General features: G+C 43.1%; 1 protein-coding gene across 3 annotated transcripts in view; it reads left to right on the forward strand.

The window, feature by feature from the left end:
* Positions 1–18,645, forward strand: part of Lrch1 (leucine rich repeats and calponin homology domain containing 1) — a 186,530-nt gene that overhangs the window by 124,059 nt on the left and 43,826 nt on the right. For all 3 annotated transcript variants that reach the window (XM_052190953.1, XM_052190952.1, XM_052190951.1), the window contains exons 5-13: positions 2,320–2,456; positions 3,572–3,699; positions 5,158–5,221; positions 8,268–8,373; positions 10,769–10,884; positions 14,614–14,681; positions 16,719–16,805; positions 17,987–18,076; positions 18,179–18,215. In XM_052190953.1, the coding sequence (XP_052046913.1) occupies positions 2,320–2,456; positions 3,572–3,699; positions 5,158–5,221; positions 8,268–8,373; positions 10,769–10,884; positions 14,614–14,681; positions 16,719–16,805; positions 17,987–18,076; positions 18,179–18,215 (833 nt within the window). The remainder of the gene's footprint in view (positions 1–2,319; positions 2,457–3,571; positions 3,700–5,157; positions 5,222–8,267; positions 8,374–10,768; positions 10,885–14,613; positions 14,682–16,718; positions 16,806–17,986; positions 18,077–18,178; positions 18,216–18,645) is intronic.

Raw genomic sequence — 18,645 nt, forward strand, 5'->3', positions numbered from 1 at the left:
AGCCTGTAGAGTCTTTCTTCCTCTACACTACACATTGTTTGTTTGTTTATTTATTTAGTTATTTATTTATTGTATGTAAGTACACTGTAGCTGTCTTCACCCCAGAAGAGGGCATCAGATCCCATTACAGATGGTTGTGAGCTACCATGTGGTTGCTGGGATTTGAACTCAGGACCTCTGGAAGAGGTCAGTGCTCTTAACTGCTGAGCCATCTCTCCAGCCCTACCCTACACATTGGAACCCTAGGGTAAGGATGCAGCCATTGTCGAAAGTATCCCTTATCTGCTTACCTGCAAGTTCTCTATTCCCCTGAGTAGCCAGTCTGCTAGTCACAACCTAGAGTCTTCATTGTAGTTGGTAAAGAGTTTCTGGGAACACTTGCTATGTAGTAGCTATTGTCTCAAAAGCCTCTTTTCCTTTAGCAAAGGAATCACACAAGCCATGTCCCACAGAACACAGAATCTCGTCATATCTTAACATTGTTGAGACAGCCTTTACTTTAAAGTCATCCTGCTCTGGGAATCCCCATCCTTCTGAACTGGTCTACAAACTGTAACATGAAAATCCTAACTATACTGATTAGTTTTTGTTACTGTTTTTGTTTTGTCAAGTTGACACAAACTAGGCCATCTGGGACGAGAGCCTCAATTAAGAAAGTGCCTCCACTTGATTAACTTGTAGGCAAGTCTGTGGGGCATTTTCTTGAGGAATGTTTGATATGGGGGGCTCCAGCCAACTGTGGTAGTTCCATCCCTGGACTGGTGGTCCTAGGTGCTAAAAGAAAGCAGGCTGAGCAAGCCTTGAGGAGCAAGCCAGGAGGCAGCGCTTTCCCATGGTTTCTCTGTCTGTTCCTGCCCCGTCGTCTTACCTTTATGATGGACAAATAAGCTGTAGCTGAAATAAACCCTCTCCTCACCGGCTTGATTTTCCTCTTGGTGTTTATCCCAGCAATAGGAATACCAGGCCAGGATTCTCCCTTTCCTCTCTGTTCACTCCCATGCTTCCAAGACCACTATGCCTCCTTAACTCCTCCCTGACCTGAGCCCACAGCCCTTCATCAAAACAACCTTTAGGAGTAAGGTGTGAGACTCATGGCTGCCTCCACTGGGGGACTCAGGCTGCTCTGGCAATGTGGAAATAGAGATTCCTTGAAATACACTTTCTGAGTTTGATCAATAGAGCCTGATGTGGACTTTACTTTGCAGCCTGGGAGCTGAGTGTTCTTCCTTTGGGAATTTTGGCCTCAAAACTCCTCTGTTCCATAAGACCAAGTGATGCACTGAGATATGAAAGACGGAAAGCCCCTACCATTCCCGGGGCCTCGCGTTCTGAGAAGACAGAGCACTCTCCCCAAGGGAGTGGTGTTGGCAGGGCTAAAATAGTACTGCAGAGTTGATTGAAAGCCTCAGCCATGTAGACAAGGAGAAGGGACTAACTGGTGCTTCTTAAAGGCTCTGGTCCTCTCCTTCAGGTCCTCCCCCTATCTAGTTTCTGGCTATCTTCCATTTTAGGCCAGAAGTATTTGAAGCTATGGTATTTTGGCCTTTACCGGCTGCCATACCAAAAGTGCTGGGCACTGTTCTGAAGTGACCCCACTGTAGTCACCACTTAGCCAGCTCAGAGATTTGCCGGCGTCACCCAAGGTTCGTGCCTAGCAGCTGCCAGCGTTGGTTCAAATGTTTGAAATCACTGAGTGTTTACAGTGCCACTGGGTGGGAACCTCAGGCTAAATGCAACTTCCTTTCCTGTGAGCTGAGCTGTGGACAACTTCAAAGGCAGTGGAACGAAGCCCAGCCAGATAGGAATTATGGGTTCTTTTGGAAAAATCTTAAATTAGATAACGCTGAGTTTGTGTCGGAGGGTGTAGCAGTGGCAACCTCTGAAAAAATCAGGAGCACATTTACTGAAACTCATTCTGGGCCGGTGCCAGCTCACACACATTGACTAGATGAGGATTTTCTGTATAGCATATCCTCCATAGTCAGCAAGCACGTCAGGAAAACAGGCTATAGTTAGACCATGCTCTGAGTGGCACGGCTTGTGCGATTCCTTTGCTGGAAGAAGATGGGCTCTTTAGATGGTGTGAATGGCAGGTTTTTCCAGTACAGTTTGTAATGAGTGAGCGCCCAGAGAAGCGGTCCCTCACTCAGGGAAATTCTTTATATGCATGCATGCCATGAAAGTCTAACACAGTGAGTAACACAGCTCACTTTTGATTCTGCTAGCCTGAGTATACTCACACAGTTAACTCGTCACTTGATCCTGCTATCTTCTGAGGATTTTTTTTTTTTAATTTACCCCCTTTCTCTCTTCTTTCAGAGCTAGTAGATCTCCCGTTGGTGAAGTTTGACTTTTCCTGCAACAAGGTGCTGGTGATCCCCGTCTGCTTCAGGGAGATGAAGCAGCTGCAGGTGCTCCTGCTTGAGAACAACCCTCTGCAGTGCCCTCCAGCTCAGGTGAGGATTCGCCTAGAGCCAAGGCCAGGGCTGCACATGTGGCCCTCCACAGAGCCCCTGCTGTGATTCTCTGCACACCTGAGGCTGCATTGGGCATGATGGGATGCAGTTAGCACCCCCCAACCCCCTCACTGCCCTTAACCTCTCCACCCTCTCACGCCCAACTCCCTCACTCCCCCACCCGCCGCCCCCCACCTCAGTCAACACACGGTGAGACTTTTCAGTAAATCTGACTGATAAGTTGCCTGAGGTGGCGTCACATCTGTTGTCCCATCCCTGTCATCACTTCTGAACCACCTAAGGGCAGAGTTACAGGTTTGATAATGTACCACTCAGAGACACATTTGAAGCTTGTCATAGACTGAATGGTCTACAAAGCGGGTAATATGTTTCTTATTTAAACATTAGCTGGGAAAACAGAATTTAAACATCTTAAAATATGATTATATTTCTGAGACACGGATCAAACTCAACATAAAACTATGAGAACACTACACAGTACAAATGAAAGTACTTTACAGGGCTGGAGAGATGGCTCAGCGGTTAAGAGCACTGACTGCTCTTCCAAAGGTCCTGAGTTCTAATCCCAGCAACCACATGGTGGCTCACAACCATCCGTAATGAGATCTGGTGTCTTCTTCTGGGGTGATTGAAAACAGCACAGTGTTCTAACATATAATAAATAAATGAATCTTTAAAAAAAAAAGAAAAAAGAAAATACTTTACAGTTTATTTTCTTTTTAAATAATGTGATGGCTTATTAAATCTATGTTTGTCTTTTAAACTCTGAGTTGCTGTCTGTGGACTTGAAGATAATTGTGCTTTTTGCCATCTTTTGTAGTTGAACTTATTACCAATGCTGTCCGATTTTTTTTTTAAATAAATTTTACACTCTTTTCACTTAAATATAATTTTGTCAGAATTTAGTAGTTTCAAAAGGTTAGGGATTTTGTGAGCGTGATTTTCTGCCCAAAGCAGAACTTGGAGGAAACAGCCCTGAGAATTCTTGTGTGTTTAGTGTCCACTGTTACGGGGTTCCTTACCGTGGCATTCTGAAGGTTACACTGCTCCGTCAGGGACCTGGAATTTACATCTTGTCACTGATGTCTCTGCAGATTTGCACAAAAGGGAAAGTGCACATATTCAAGTATCTGAGCATACAAGCGTGCCAGATGAAGACAACCGACTCCCTTTACCTCCCCACCATAGAAAGGCCCCATTTACATCAACACGTGGAAGACAGGTGAGTTGATGCCTTCCTTCCTGAAAGAGGCTGCTTAGAGTCCCCTTCGCCACAGCTGCCCGGTTCACCTGATGTCAGGATCCATGTGCTTCTTCTTGTGATTCAATGTTTGTGACTTGGAGTTTGAGAAAATAATGGCAGACAAAAAAAATTGATCCTGGGTAGAATCTCTGCTCCTTCTAACGAACCCTCCCCTCATCAGTAATCAGTGCTTTCTGAGTACACGTGAGGGCGCTTCTGAATAGGGTCTGTGATGTGTTTTATGCTTAGCGCAGCTATATCCAATGGTATTGTAAAAACTATTACATTTAAAAAATTGTTTTCTTTCTTTTAAAGAATTATTTATTTTATGTATACAAGTACATTGTAGCTGTATTCAGACACACCAGAAGAGGGCATCTGATCCCTTTACAGATGGTTGTGAGCCACCATGTAGTTGCTGGGAATTGAACTCAAGATTTCCGGAAGAACAGTCAGTATTCCTAACCACTGAGCCATCTCTCCAGCCCCCAAATTGTTCTTTTCAAGCGGGGCATAGCAGCACGCTCCTGCGATCCTGGTACTTAGGAGACAGGGTTAAGAGGGTCATGGATTTGAGACCAGCCTGAGCCGTGTATGTATAGCAAGATCCTACCTCAGAATCGCTGTTCTTGATCGAATGACTGTATCAAGCTGCAACATGGTAAGAGTCATCAATTTTCTGTGCACCTGCGTGCTGTTGTGTCTTAACACCATTAAGATCTGCAGGCCTCAGTGTTTAAAATGTAGCATGGATAAATTTTTTTTCCATTTCCAGTTTCATGTGTGTTAGAATCCTTTCAAGCATCCTTGGGCCATTTGTGGTGTAAGACAGGCCTCATGCATCCAGAGAACAGAGTAGCCACAGTGACCCACTTAAAGAAACACATATTTTTCTTGAGACTTTTATAGGGCAGATATCTTTCCCTCTGTGATTTGCCAATCAGGCTGGCTTGTTATTTCAGACTACCCTTATGGCATTTTCAAAATAACACCTTAAATATATATATTGATTATTTTATATTTATATTACAAAGTATAATTAAATACTAGAAAGGCTTTCAAAATGGTCAAAAATGTTTTAATACCTATGACATAAAGTAATTATATATCTTATTGCTTTTATATGTGTATCAATAAGATAAAATTAGTAACTGTTTTAAAGAAATAAATTGTCCCGCAGAGGAGAGAATGCACTTGTCCCTGCGTGCAGAGAATTTATGATATCCTCGGCAGGTGTACGTTTTCCTTATAGGTGTGTGATCTTAATAGATCTTAGAACTAGGCTGAGTGGTTGCCATATATTGATAACCTCAATAATGATGATGCGTTTTATATAATGATGTCATAATCGCGTTATTAATCGGTGTATCTTGGTGTCAACTTTGTGGTTTTCCATTCTTTCCTAAACAAACTGAATATTGATGGCGTCTGCCGCAGCAAGAAGGACTCTGATTCGGGGGTTGGAAGTGATAATGGAGATAAACGGCTGTCTGCCACCGAGGTAAATGTGGAGACCGCAGCGTTCTGCGTCCATCTGTCTGTGTGTCCATCTGTCTGTGTGTCCGCCAAAGCCACTGGCACCTGTGAATGGTCTGCCTGGACAGTTCAGTCATGTGTGTGAAATCAGCTTGGAACCCCTCAGAGTGTGTGAATGCTGCTGCCACTCTGTACACCCTGGCGTCCCCGTCTTTCTCCTATTCCACTCCCACATTATCTAGAAAAGTCGTCAGTACTAAAGGAATATTATGTATTATGTTTATCATGTATTGGTGTGAAGCACGTTGATGAATATACCTGTTTTTAACGGCACTTTGGGAAGCGTGGTTAGATACATTCCTGAGTGTTAAGGAATCAAGTGCGCTTGGCACGTGAGTAGCTCATTCACTGAAATGTCTGTCACTAGCCGTTGTATTTTTAAGATATTTAAGCAGATATGTGTGTTCAGAGGGTGCAGATGTGTCACAACACACAAGTGGTGGTCCGGAGGCAGCGTCACGAGTCAGTTCTCTCCTTCCACCACGGATGGGATGGACCACAAACATTTCTTCAGCCTTGGCACTAAGCACATTTTCCTGCTGAGCCATCTCCCTGGCCCTTACCTGTAGTTTTAGAAACAATATTTGTATTTCTGGTACTTCAGCTGCCTTGTGTTCAGAAAATTAATGTGTAAAACGGAAGCTCGGTTACATCAGTCTGGCATTAAAGAACTTCCACTAGTGATAGAACATACCATTTGTATCTTTTTGGGTTTTGTGCTGCACGTCTGTTCGATCCCATAGGGGATTCTTGAGGTTGCACTGACTAGGCCAATTACTACACTTAAAAAATAAAACAAAACAAAACCACGTGCACACATACACGGTTTTTATTAGGTGTGACTTCAGGGAAAAAAAATTGCAGTTCCCCTCTGGTCTTGAGCTTTAGTAAGCAGAAAGGTCTATTTTTCACAAAATGTGCTATAAAGTTGTATACTTGAAAACAAAATAACCTGAAGTCTGTGGCTAGGGGGATGGGTTAGTCTTGTAAAATGCTTGCCTTGCAAGCATGAGGGGACCTGAGTTTAGCCCAGAGCCCCTGTCCAACCCAGGCCCAGAAGTGTGAGCCCCCTGTTCACTCTGTGAGGAAGAGACAAGAAGCTCCCTGGAGCTGTAGGCCAGCAGGCTCAGCTAAGCCAGTGGGATCCAGGTTCAGCCAGGGGATCTATCTTAAGGAGGTGGTGAGCCATTGAGGGAGAGCCCAACATTGACCTCAGACTTCCACATGCTACACACACAGGGACACACACACACACACACACACAAATTAAAGTTCCTCAGAAATTTGTTTTTTGTTAAAGAATTTTTTTTTAACATCTCAAAGAAGAGTCAGTAGGAGGCAAGAGGCGTCCAGTATTCCTGTGGGCCAGTGACCCACACGGAACCACACTGACAGTTGACTGTGGTTCACCGATGGTGTTAGAATGCTGAACGCATTGCTTTCTTATGTTACATTCTCTTTAACCCCCCTGCACTTCATGAAAACTCATAAGTCCCCTCAAATGTATGATTGTTGCAGAAACTACCCACCCTAGGCTTATTAAATTAAAACAAGCTCTCCTTTATCTCTCTTGGAAGAGTAATTAAGTTCATTAATAAAACATCATGGAAGGAACTTCATTATCCTTCTCTTACTTATAAGTAGGATGCTAATAGCATGCTGAAAAGAGCTCAAGGATTTACTGGCCCTGTTTAATTAAATGCATGTCTTTGGACTTTTGCTAGCTGTAAGGGTAGGAGGTGGGGGGAGGGGAAGGGGACTGTAGAAGATTCTATAATTCAGTAGAATAAGACTCTTCTGTCCTTTGTCCTTCTTATATCACACGCTAGCCTCATGGTCTGAGTGCATCTCTGTGATACTTACTGTTTTTGTTTTTTTGTTTTTTTTTTTAAAGTGGTAAGGTTTTGAATTATACCATATAGTGCGTTGTTTATACCTTACTGTTGGGATTAGTAGTCAGGCCTGGCCCATTTCTCTGATGGATGCCACCATCTGATTGATTTAACATTGGTTATGAAAATAGTAAACACATGGTTTTCTCAAGATAATTAAGCAAGAACTTGTGGGGATCTGTGCATATTTGTTTGGTGAGTGGAATTCATGCTTGCTTTATGGTGTTTCTAAACGCATGTGTCCAAGAATGAAAATTGCTTCAAGCATTCAGGAACTGGCCACACACCTGAGAGTGCTTGTGGAGGTCCTGAGTCACTTGGCCCTAAATAGCAACAGTAAAATGGAGAGAGGGAAAAAATGAGGCTCTGTATCTTAACTTGTGATGGGATTGTGGATTTCTGAATATACTTCATTGACTAGTGTGGTGAAGGAGACATCAGAGAGAATTAACTCTCATTACTTCATAGAACCTTTGCTTTATCAGTCACACAGAACACCGTTTCCTTATACCCAATACCTAATAACACTGTCACCTACCTGGTGCTGCTTCGTCAATACAAATCAAGGCTTGACACTGACCCTTAATATCTTAAACAAAATATGTACTCAGTTGACTGCCTCCTTTGCATGATTAGCCATGTCAAACCTCCATGCAGTTTTGGTAAATCAACCCTTTGTCAGACCTCAGTGCACCTCTCCTGGTAAGATTATAATTTAGGGCTACAGTTTGTCTACAAGTGTTCCCTTGTTGTGTTGGGTATTGTGTGGCCCTTTAGTGACTTGACTGTGACTGTAAGCTCCAAAAGGGAGAAGCCCATGCATCTGTGTAGAGGTATGTGTGCAGTGTTATCACTGTGAATCTGTACTGCAGCTTGCTCCCATTCACAGAGCAGAGCCTCAGCAGCTGCCCTCAAGGTCTCAGGTGCATCCCCACCCTCCCTGGTGGACAGCCACTCTTGGGCTCTGACATTGCGGTTGGTTGCTATTTCTGAATTTGTATAGGAAGGATTCCTCTCTGCTGTCTTTTAAGCAATGTGCTGTTTGTAAGTTCAGGATGCCACTTATATGCATCCTCAAGCCTTCTTCCTCAAATGATATGATTCCCTGTATCTTTTTAGCCCTCTGATGAGGACACGGTTAGCCTCAATGTGCCCATGTCAAACATCGTGGAGGAAGACCAGACCATCAAGGAGGATCCGTGCCATCGGCTCACCCCAGCTAAAGGTCTGAGAGCGACGTGTGCAGAGACTGTTTGCTCTGCAGGTTGAGATAGACACGGGGACTTATGGCTCCACGTACAGATGTGCAGATGATCAGTTACTTTTTATGTCACACATCCTGTGAGCCAGCTGTCATGGCCACAGGGAGTGATTTCATTCCCAGTCTTGATAGCTCTTCTGACTATAGTGCAGGTTGGGGAAACTAAGACTCAGACACTTGAAATAACTTACCTGTGGTTTCACAAGCCAGCTCTGCTCCTTACAGTTAGGTATAAAGTCCTCATCCTGAAGAGTACAGGAGAGTCTTCAAGTTCATTTGTGAAAAAAAAATGTTGATATGATAGATAAGACATAGGGCAGCTCTAGCAGTTGTCGTAAAATCTGCAAATCTCAGTGAGAAGTTGGTAGATGGCAGACAGTTGGAAGACTGATGCTCCGTCTGTCACTGTTGGCATGGACTCCCCAATCCATGTGGGTTAAACTAGAGGGGTGGAGCATGGAGTTCTTTGGGATGGGGGGTTGTGGGCGGGCATAGACATGCCCATCATTTATAAGACAGACTTGATCCCACAGTCATACCTAACACACTTGAGGGTGGGAAATGCACTTGAAGTATAGGCTTGGGAATCTGTTGTGACTGTAACTAAGTCAGCTGGCCACTTCCAACCCCTGTAAGGATGGTTAGATCAACTGGCCTCCGAGCTTCTTTGTCACTTCTGTTCTTTGACTCTTTGATAGTCATGGAGTGGTCGCTCAACACCGTATCTTGAGTGCCTTCTTAATCTTTATAGGAGCTGTACTGTCATAGATAGTTATGCTAGTTTTTTTTTTTTTTTGATGGCTCTGTTTTGTTCAGTGACTTTAAAAGAAAGTATTGAAATGTATCATTCATGATGTGTGATACAGGATAGAAATGTTGTATGGGTAGTGTAGAACTGTATGAATGATAGATCTTTCCTTAGATTTATGATTTTAGTTTATGCATGTACGTGTTCTGCCTGCATGTATATAAGCACGCCATGAGTAGGCCTGATACCTGGAGATGTCAGAAGAGGGCACTGGGTGCCCTGGGACTGGAGTTGCAGATGGTTGTGAGCCACCATGAAGTGCTGGGAATGAACGAACATGGGTTTTCTGTAAGAGCAGCAACTTCTCCTAACTGCTGAGCCGAGTTTCAAGGCTCATTGTGTTTTACCTAATGATTAGAGAGCCATTTTAAAGCTACTCAGACACTTCCGTGTTCCTTTCACCTCTTAGATTTAGGACACTTGTATTTCATTTTGTTTGTTTAAAACAAGGTCTTCCTATGTAGCTCACACTGGCTTGGAACTGTCTATCCTCCTGCCTCAGCCCCCGCGCCCCCCAAGTACTGGGACTGTAGGGAGACTTTCACCACATCTGAGTCTTAAATTTAGGTTTTTAAATTTTAGAGCTTGAGGGGAGCATTAAACATAGAGACTGCGATGGAAACCAAACCCCCAGATATAACTGAATTCTTGCAAGAAAAATGTAGCTGCTGCTGAATTGATTCATATAAACTTTATAACAATATGGAGTATGCAGAGGTCATGTTTAAGACAAATTTTCCTTTTTTAAAACTTTAAATGTTATCTGTTCTTGTCTCATGTGTTCCGTTCCAGAGATGAGTAACAACGTTGTACCATCACCATCTTGCTGAGTCACTATTTAAGACACCCTGCTTTCCCCTATTTACTCTTCAGTCAGAAGGGTCCTCTGTGCTGTCCCCTTTTCTGCATTCTGCCTGCTGGGACGAATGAGTCCAGTTCCAGCCTGCTCTGATTTCTGCAGGGCCTTTCTTGGGTGATTTCTGTTATCAGGAGGGTCTGGGGCTCTTGTCTTGTCTGACATTTCCTTAAGGTTATTGGTTGCATAAGGACAGAAGTAATTTAATCCTGAAAATGTATATGCGGGTACATATCTAAATGGCATAGTAATTTTTAGGTGACAGTGGTCAATACATTTTTTCAAACTTAAACTTTGTAATAATTAGCCACATATTTCTAAAAACACAAAAATACTTTTTATAATTTTCTCGATTCTTTAAAAGCATGAGAGGATTTTCATTTCTTTCATGAGGAGCTAAAGCTGTGAAGAAGTCTTGCCTTTTAATACTCAGTTTGGGGGGCGTCGTTTGTTTATTTTCTGTTTCTTCTCCCATGTTTAATCCCATCCTCCCCCTCCCCCCCCCATTCTGCAGAGACAGTAAATCATGGGTCCCCCACCCCCCTGCATTCTGCAGAGACAGTAAATCATGGGTCACTTGCGGGCCTTGGCAGTGAGGGAGGAAGGGGATGGTTATGTGTTTGAGGACTTGTGTGTGCTGCATGCTTCTGACCTTGAAGTCACGCTTTCTTGCTTTCTCTGCGTTTTCCTGACAGGAGAATTTCAGCCGAAGCCTTTGCTTTTGGGTGACAGTGGCAGCTCAGGACAAGAAAGAGAGCAGTTTGCTGGCCGTGCAGATGTTCTACACTCCGGACTCATGAACTATATCAAGGCAAGGTTTTGCATCTCAACTCATTTTCCTCTGCTTGGAACCTTAGGATTCGGATGCAGAGACTTCAGCCAGACTTGTCAGCCCAGCCTACCGTTCGCTCTCAGCCCTTAGCACGTCTCTCAAAGCTTGAGGCTGTTTTCTTCCCTGACATTGAGAACTGGCCCCAACCATGCTTGTCTCTAGACTGTCCGTGTTCAGCCTCTTCTTAAGTTGCTGAACCTCACAAATTGAGAGGATTATCAGAATGTCCATGACCACTTGCAGAAGTTCCAGATTTGTTTCGTTTTTTCCATGTGCTACGTTTACACGTTTTATGTGAATACTTAGTCTATGTGGATGCTTAGCTTGAGAGCCCAGGCTGTGCATTTTATATCCAAGATCCTTGAAACTAGAAATGTCCTAGATTGCTGAGCTTTTGGATTTTGAATGTTCATATAGACATTACAGAACAAGGAGCCCTAATCCAAAGATCTGAAATCCAAAATGCTCAAAAACTAGAAGCTCTAAAGTTTATGAGCTTCAGAAAGTTTCAGTTCAGTGGTCTGACAATATGGATGCCAGAGGCTATTGGTGGGAATCAGTTTTTTCCTCCCACCATGTGGATCCCAGGAATTGAACTCGGATCATCAGGTTTGGCAGCAGGCTCCTTGACCTACTGAGCCATTGTGTCAGCCCCTCATTTGTCTTTTCTGATGATTCATTTGATGCCTTCACCCATGCTAACCAGCATTCCTGGGAATCACCTCCCAGGTCACTGGGAGGAAAACAAACTGAACTTCATTTGTACTGCTTGAGGCTCTAGGGTGCTGTAGCCTTCTTCATGCCCTCTGGACTGAAACAATGAACTTAATAATTCCATAATGAACCTGACTTAGTTTGTGCAATGTGACAGTCTAACGCGATTACAGAAACACACAGAAGGTCAGACATAGATTACGTACGTAGTCTTTAGATGTTCAGCCTCAGTGCTTTTCTTTATCTTGTTTCTCCATCAGCATGGCTTTGGCTGAGTTCATCATGTCTCTGCAATGGTTGCAGGTATCTACTCCAGCACCTCAGGCAACACTGCACCTGTACATACATGTGTGCACATAACATGTGCACATATTCTATATTCTGCCACCAGCTATTTTCTCAGCCAGTGCACAAATGTGCTCCCTTCACTCTCAGGTCCTTCCCATAAGGTGCTCCCACACTTGACACCTGTCTGTAAGCTTTGTGGGATAGGTCAGTCACTGGAACATGGAAAAATGATTTTGTCTTCATTTTCTCTTAAAGTTGAGACTGAAAATAGAGCATTTGAAAAAAATGTCTTTGGAAGAGACAAGGTCCAGTTTAAGTTCCAAAGGAAATCTCAAGTCAGTAAAGCAGAGTGTCCCCTGGATTCAGAGAGTCCCAGGATGCCAAGTCCTGGGGATGGCTGATGTGGAGGGTGGGTCCTGGGGGCAGATGCTCAAGGAGCTGCCATGTGTTAGGCGTGACCTCTGTCCCATGACCTATGAGTGTCCCAGGACTCTGGCCCTGTGTTTTATATCATCCTGCCTTGTTTACTGAATTGGCATCTGGTGCTTTTGTTGCACCCCCCTTTTTTTAATCACTCATAAAAGCTGTAATGTGTGAAACCACTATGTGTGTTACATTATCTAATACAGAGCTAGTCTACTCAGAGGAAATAAATACAAAGTTGGATTTCTGGGAGCCTTTGGCCCCATTTTTGGTCAGTACAAAGCCTTGTTTCATGTGTGCTTCTGTTTAGAGGCACCTGGCCCATTGTCTAGTCAGCCATGCTTTAAGGACAGAGCTAGGGCCTGGGAAATGTGTTGTAACAGAATTCCATCTTTGTACACTCGCATGCCTAAGATGGCTACAGCTTCACCAGCAGTATTACTGATTCATTATCACTGAATTTACTAACACTGTAGTGGACGCCTGAAAAAACTTACTTACCTAACATGTCGTTTCTTTATGGGGTACTTTGGAGTCATCCTATCATCCTAGGAAGTTCTCTAGGAAGATTAATCAGCATCTCAGCTTTCTATTTTGGGCCCACTTAGGACCATGAAGTAATTTTTTGAAGGCACAAAAATACAAGAAGTACACTAAGTGGACCAACAGCAGTGCTTGCTCAGTTTCTACTATGAAGAAGTTTCCAGGTTCTGCTTGTGTTTGTAAATCACTCTGTGTGTGCGCGTGCTTATGCGTGTGTGTGTGTGTGTGTGTGTGTGTGTGAGCTGTATGTGAGTGTGTATTGTGTGTTTATGCATGTGTATGTGTGTATATGTGAGTGTGTATATGTGTGTGCATGTATGTGGGTTGTATGTAAGTGTATGTGTGTGTTACTCACAAGTACCCCAAGCAATGCTTTGTATACTGCAGATGAATGTGTGTGAGCAGGCCAGTTCTCAAATGCTGCCTAATTTAAAAAACAAACAAACAAACAAACAAAAAAACCCCCCAAAAAACCAAAAAAACTTAGTAGGCTAATGCCAGCCTGTGCTGTGTTCTGAAGAACAACTACATGTTTTGTTGATTTTTCATTCTGAAGCTAAAAATTAGAAGACAACCCCCTGCCTCCGCTGGTGGAGGCCTAGAAGACCTGGGGCAGGTTGCTTTGGACGTGTTGCCTGGAAGTCTGATTTCATGGACTTCACTGTCATTTGCAGAGTGACACACAGTTTATTTATATGTTGTCTTGTTGTACACTCAAAGTACAATCTAGACAGTAGAGGTCTGAGTATTTTTTGAAACCCCCTTCTCAGAGAAAGTCTCATCCTAAAGAGACACCAGAACCAATGGAGTCGTGCCCGATACCCCACAGTCCAATGTTCTTTCCCTAATAGGGAAATGTACCCACTCCAGGGTGGCTCTCTGCCAGTGTGGACCTAGCCAGGACATTTTCCTTGTCTGAGGAGAAAGTCCAAGGAAATGGAAGGCCCACAGTGGACACAGCTTTCCAAGGATCCACTCTCGGTGCATCGTCTGTGGAGAGCTTTGGTGTCGGAGGCTCCGTGAAATCATTTGAGTGTCCTCTCAGTTTGTCCAAATGAAACTACTGGATTCAGTACAGGGCATTTCCTATTGTTAAATGCCAGTAAGTTGAATTAAATAAGGAACTCACGTAGCCTTTATGTTGCTTCTATCTAATGGAACTTGTAATCCTAAGACATTTTGGTAGAATCATCATTATTATATTTTAATTGTGGTAAAATATATATAAATTATTAAATCTTTTATCTGTAAACTTTTTTGAGGTAAGATCTTGGTAGGTAGCGCAGGCTGTCCTTGAACTCATGGTCCATCTGCCTTCCTTGACCTTCCAAATGCTGACGTGCAAATGCACACTACCCACCACCACCACAATGGATAGTTTTAGCCACATTTCAGTTGCACATTGTAATTTGTGTTAACTATGTATTGTTACACTTTTCTGTAACTACTAAAACCTTTTTATTCTTCTGAACTGAGACTATTTACCACTTAAATCTTCCCACTGTGCCTCCTCTCTCTGGCCATCACTAGTCTGCTTTCCTTCTCAATAAGTTTGACTACTATAAGTACTAGTGTAAGAATGTCCCCCTCATGAAGACTATCCATCATACATCCTTAGCATGCATGTCAGAGAACACCTGGTTTCCGTTTGCCTTTTGTCTCTTGTGAATCACACTGCCCTGGTTATGGCCTGGGACCGGTTTCTACTCTTCTTTGAAAACCCCATGTGCTCTATCATAGGACCAGGCAGAAGACTGTGAAGAGCTATTGCGGATAGAAGAGGATGCTCACTGGCAGATGGAGGACCTGTGAGTACCAGAGCTGGGTCATGGGCCATCTTTCCTCTTCACATTCTCTGGCAGTCATGTCCTGATAGATTTTGATACACTTTTCTTTGGGCAAGCCTAGAATCGTCCCTAGTCATATAGATAAGAAGTTGTCAGTTTTCGTATAAATCTGTTACAGTCTTGGGCCATACAGTCTATCTTCATTTGTGCTACCCACATAGACTTGGTAACGTATACAGTGGACATTTGTTTGGCTTGCCGTTAGTCCAAGATAAAGAGGCTGTGTCTAGTGAGAGCGTCTTGGTCCATCATAACACAGCAGAAGCTGTCCCATGGGAAGAGAATATGAGAGGTGGAGACAGAGCTGAGCTCCTGTGGATAAAGAGCCACCTCCTGTAATAATAGCGCCCATTGTTGCCTTGGGAGTCCTAGATTCCCTGCTCAAGGTCCTGTGCCTCACACTGCTCTCTGTGGCATTGAGTTTTCTACACATAAAGTTTGGGATGTACGTTCAAACCACAGCATACTAGAAAGCTCTACTTCATTGTCCTTGAGTTTTACTTGAGACTGTCAATAAAAATGTAACAGTGAGGACATTCTACTTTCCTTCCGTTTTTCTTGAAGAAGTCAATAGCCACACCTGATGGCTGGAGAGCCAGTCCCTTCAACCGTGATCTTCTGGTTCAAATCTTTGAAAAGCATTTCTCCAACGACCTGGTTGCCAATCTAATCTGTTATGCCTAGCATATATTAAATTCTGTGTGCCCAGTACCGTTTTGTTTCCTAGGCAGCAGCCATGTCAATCTTTATAGCAGTCCTATAAGCTCTGTTTGTCTGACATATTGCAGATGATGAATTTAGGGCCTAGATTGGTGATGCCTTTCTCTCCAAGGCCAGAGAAGGTTAACATTTGACCCTGAGGAATCTTGTACCAAGGTTCTCTACTGTATATAAAGATTTATTGGCAAGATCTCCAGAGGATCCAGGCAGTGGTGGTACTTGCCTTTATTCCCAGCACTCGGGAGGCAGAGGCAGGTGGATTTCTGAGTTGGAGGCCAGCCTGGTCTACAGAGTGAGTTCCAGGACAGCCAGGGCTACACAGAGAAACCCTGTCTCAAAAAAAAAACAAAACAAAAACAAAAACAAAAACAAAACAAACAAACAAAAGATCTCCAGGGGAGCAGATGAGTGTCTTGGCAGAAAATAAACCTCTTGCATAAATAAGTTAACTTGTAACATGTAGCATTAGGTAGATGTTTAGTTCATAGTTTTTTTCTGTCTGTGGTATGGGTTTTAATGACCTTGCACTTAAAAAAATAGGTCATATTGTTAAAAAATGTTCTCTACTAGTAGGAATTCATTTGCCTGCATTGTGTAGCAAGAAGCGTAGCCATCTGTGATCAGATTTCTCTTGCTGGGAAGTCCCTCTGTATCACTCTATCTTACCAGCAGCTTGTTGGATACACTTCTGAGAGACCAAGGAGGCCTGACTCAGTGTAGTATCATAGAATCACGAGGGAAGAAAGTGAGGCCAGATAAAGCTTTGGAAACCCCATTATCAGTTTCACATCTCTTCTCAACCCTGACTCTAAAGTCAGGATTATCCGTGGGGATTTCTAGAGGGCCTGTCTTTACTTGAGACTGGATTTGCTTAGGTGTGTTGGAATTGGTTTCTTTCATAATCTCCACAGTTGATTTTCCTGCATTAAAGAATCAGGCCTGAGAGCTACTGTCACACACTGAGCTCCTCACATGGAACCAGAGTTGGAAGCCTTGGAACTGATACAGCTCCAATCTGGGGAGCCAGGCTGATCTTATGGGAAGACCCAATGGCCTTGGCTGTTTCTTGACTGGCCATAGGAACAAGTGGAATCCTAGAGATGAACCGAGCTCTCCCTGCCCAGGGCCTTCTCCCATTTACCCACAGGATACTCGTGTGTCTTCATTACAGTACTGAGGTGGTCAGAATCCTTTGTAGAAGGTTGATGGGGTTTTGAGAGGATGTGCTTAAGATGTTTTAGTAATCATTCTGCACTCACACTTGGTTTTATGTTACAGACTAAATTCATCTAAAGACCAGGATTTGGATATAGCGATGATTGAGCATCTGAGAGAGGCAGAAGACTTGCTTCAGGATCCCAACGGGTATGCACGGCTGTTGCTGGCCTGGGTCTTGTGTGTAAATGAGGGCTACTAACTTACTGAGCACATTCTGTCACCATCTAAAACATTTATACCAGAGTTGGTCTGGATGTAACCCCTAACAAAGTTAAGTCCTTTAGTTGCCTGTTCTCTAAGATCTAAAGTAAAAGAATCAAATTTCCATAGTAATTGAGACCACTTTCCTGATCCTAACCTCTTGTGACATTCATATGGCATTGTTGGTTTCATTTATGGAAAACAGAAATATGGTAGAAGTGTGAAACAATTTCTACTGATTTATAAACATAGGGAAAAACCTTACTGAAAAATGGAAATTTAAAACTTTTAGTCATTTCTGGTAGTGCCAGATGTATGATAATCCATTGATATGTTTCTAAAGACTTGGGTTGTAGGTTCCTTTTTAAATTTGAAATGGGCCCTGTCAGGAACACGCAGGACACAAGAACTTCCCAACAGACTTCCAAGTGACACTTGACTGTCCTGTCAACTTGGTATATTTACACAGTGGAGTACTATTCAGCCATTAGAAACAATGAATTCATGAAATTCGTAGATAGATGGATGGAGCTGGAGAACATCATACTAAGTGAGGTAACCCAGTCTCAAAAGATCAATCATGGTATGCACTCACTGATAAGTGGATATTAGCCTAGAAACTTGGAATACCCAAGACATAATCCACATATTAAATGATGTCCAAAAAGAACAGAGGAGTTGGCCCTTGGTTCTGGAAAGACTCAGTGCAACAGTATAGGGGAATACCAGAACAGGGAAGTGGGAAGGAGTAGATGGAGGAACAGGGGGAGGAAAGAGGGCTTATGGGACTTGCGGGGAGTGGGGACCCAGAAAAGGGGAAATCATTTGATATGTAAATAAAGAATACGTCGAATAAAAAAAATAAAAAAATAAAAATAAAAAGAATACATCAAATAAAAAAAGAAAGAAAGAAAGAAAGAAAGAAAGAAAGAAAGAAAGAAAGAAAGAAAGAAAGAAAGAAAGAAAGAAAAGCCAATCTGGTACTCTGTTGGGAGAGCCACATGCATTTGGAAAATTTTTCTCTTAATCCCAAAGGCAAGCTTTGCTTGTTAATTAAGTGTATGGATCCTGTAGAACAAATTAGAAGCTTAATGGTTTTACTCCTGTCTGTTCTTTCTTTTCCTTAGTCTAAGCACAGACATTACAGAGAGAGGTATTTTGAACCTGTACCCCATGGGCTCAGCAGAAGCCTTAGAATTCCCTGATCCTTCACTCAAGTACGTTCACCTTTTGTAATTCAGTATATTTCCTCATTTTAAAATGATGTGTTCATGTTTTAAAACCTACTTTGTCTCTCTTTTCTTTGCACTTTCCTGCAGTGGTCAGTCGCAGCTCCAGACATCTCCAGAGCGTGAGGTGAGGGCAGAGCTTGGTGTTGCCTTGGGGGAGGAAAATAGCTGTATTTGCTCATGACAGAGTTTGTAACCTTTCCTGATTCTCTAGTTCTGTTGACTATTGCCCCCTCCCCCATCCACCTTACCTCAAAGATGAGAGTTGGCTTTTTTTGGTTATATTCTCTAAGTTTGTTTGCCAAAAACGGACTCACTGTGTCAGGCAGTGGTCACTGCAATGTATAGGAAACCAGTTCTGGCCAGAAATGGAACAAGGCCCATTTGATGCAGACATTAGATTTGAGAAAGAAGTCTGGCTAAATGAAGGACTGTAGTTGCCAGCAGCTACTGCAAACTGGGTTCCTGGGATAGACTGGTGGGCGGCAAAAAGACCGCAGGCCAGGACAACCCAATTGCTGATCAAGGCCCCAAGTTTAATGGAGGTCTGACAATAT

Source organism: Apodemus sylvaticus, chromosome 8 (assembly GCF_947179515.1).
Source record: "Apodemus sylvaticus chromosome 8, mApoSyl1.1, whole genome shotgun sequence".
NCBI classification, from domain to species: Eukaryota; Metazoa; Chordata; class Mammalia; order Rodentia; family Muridae; genus Apodemus; species Apodemus sylvaticus.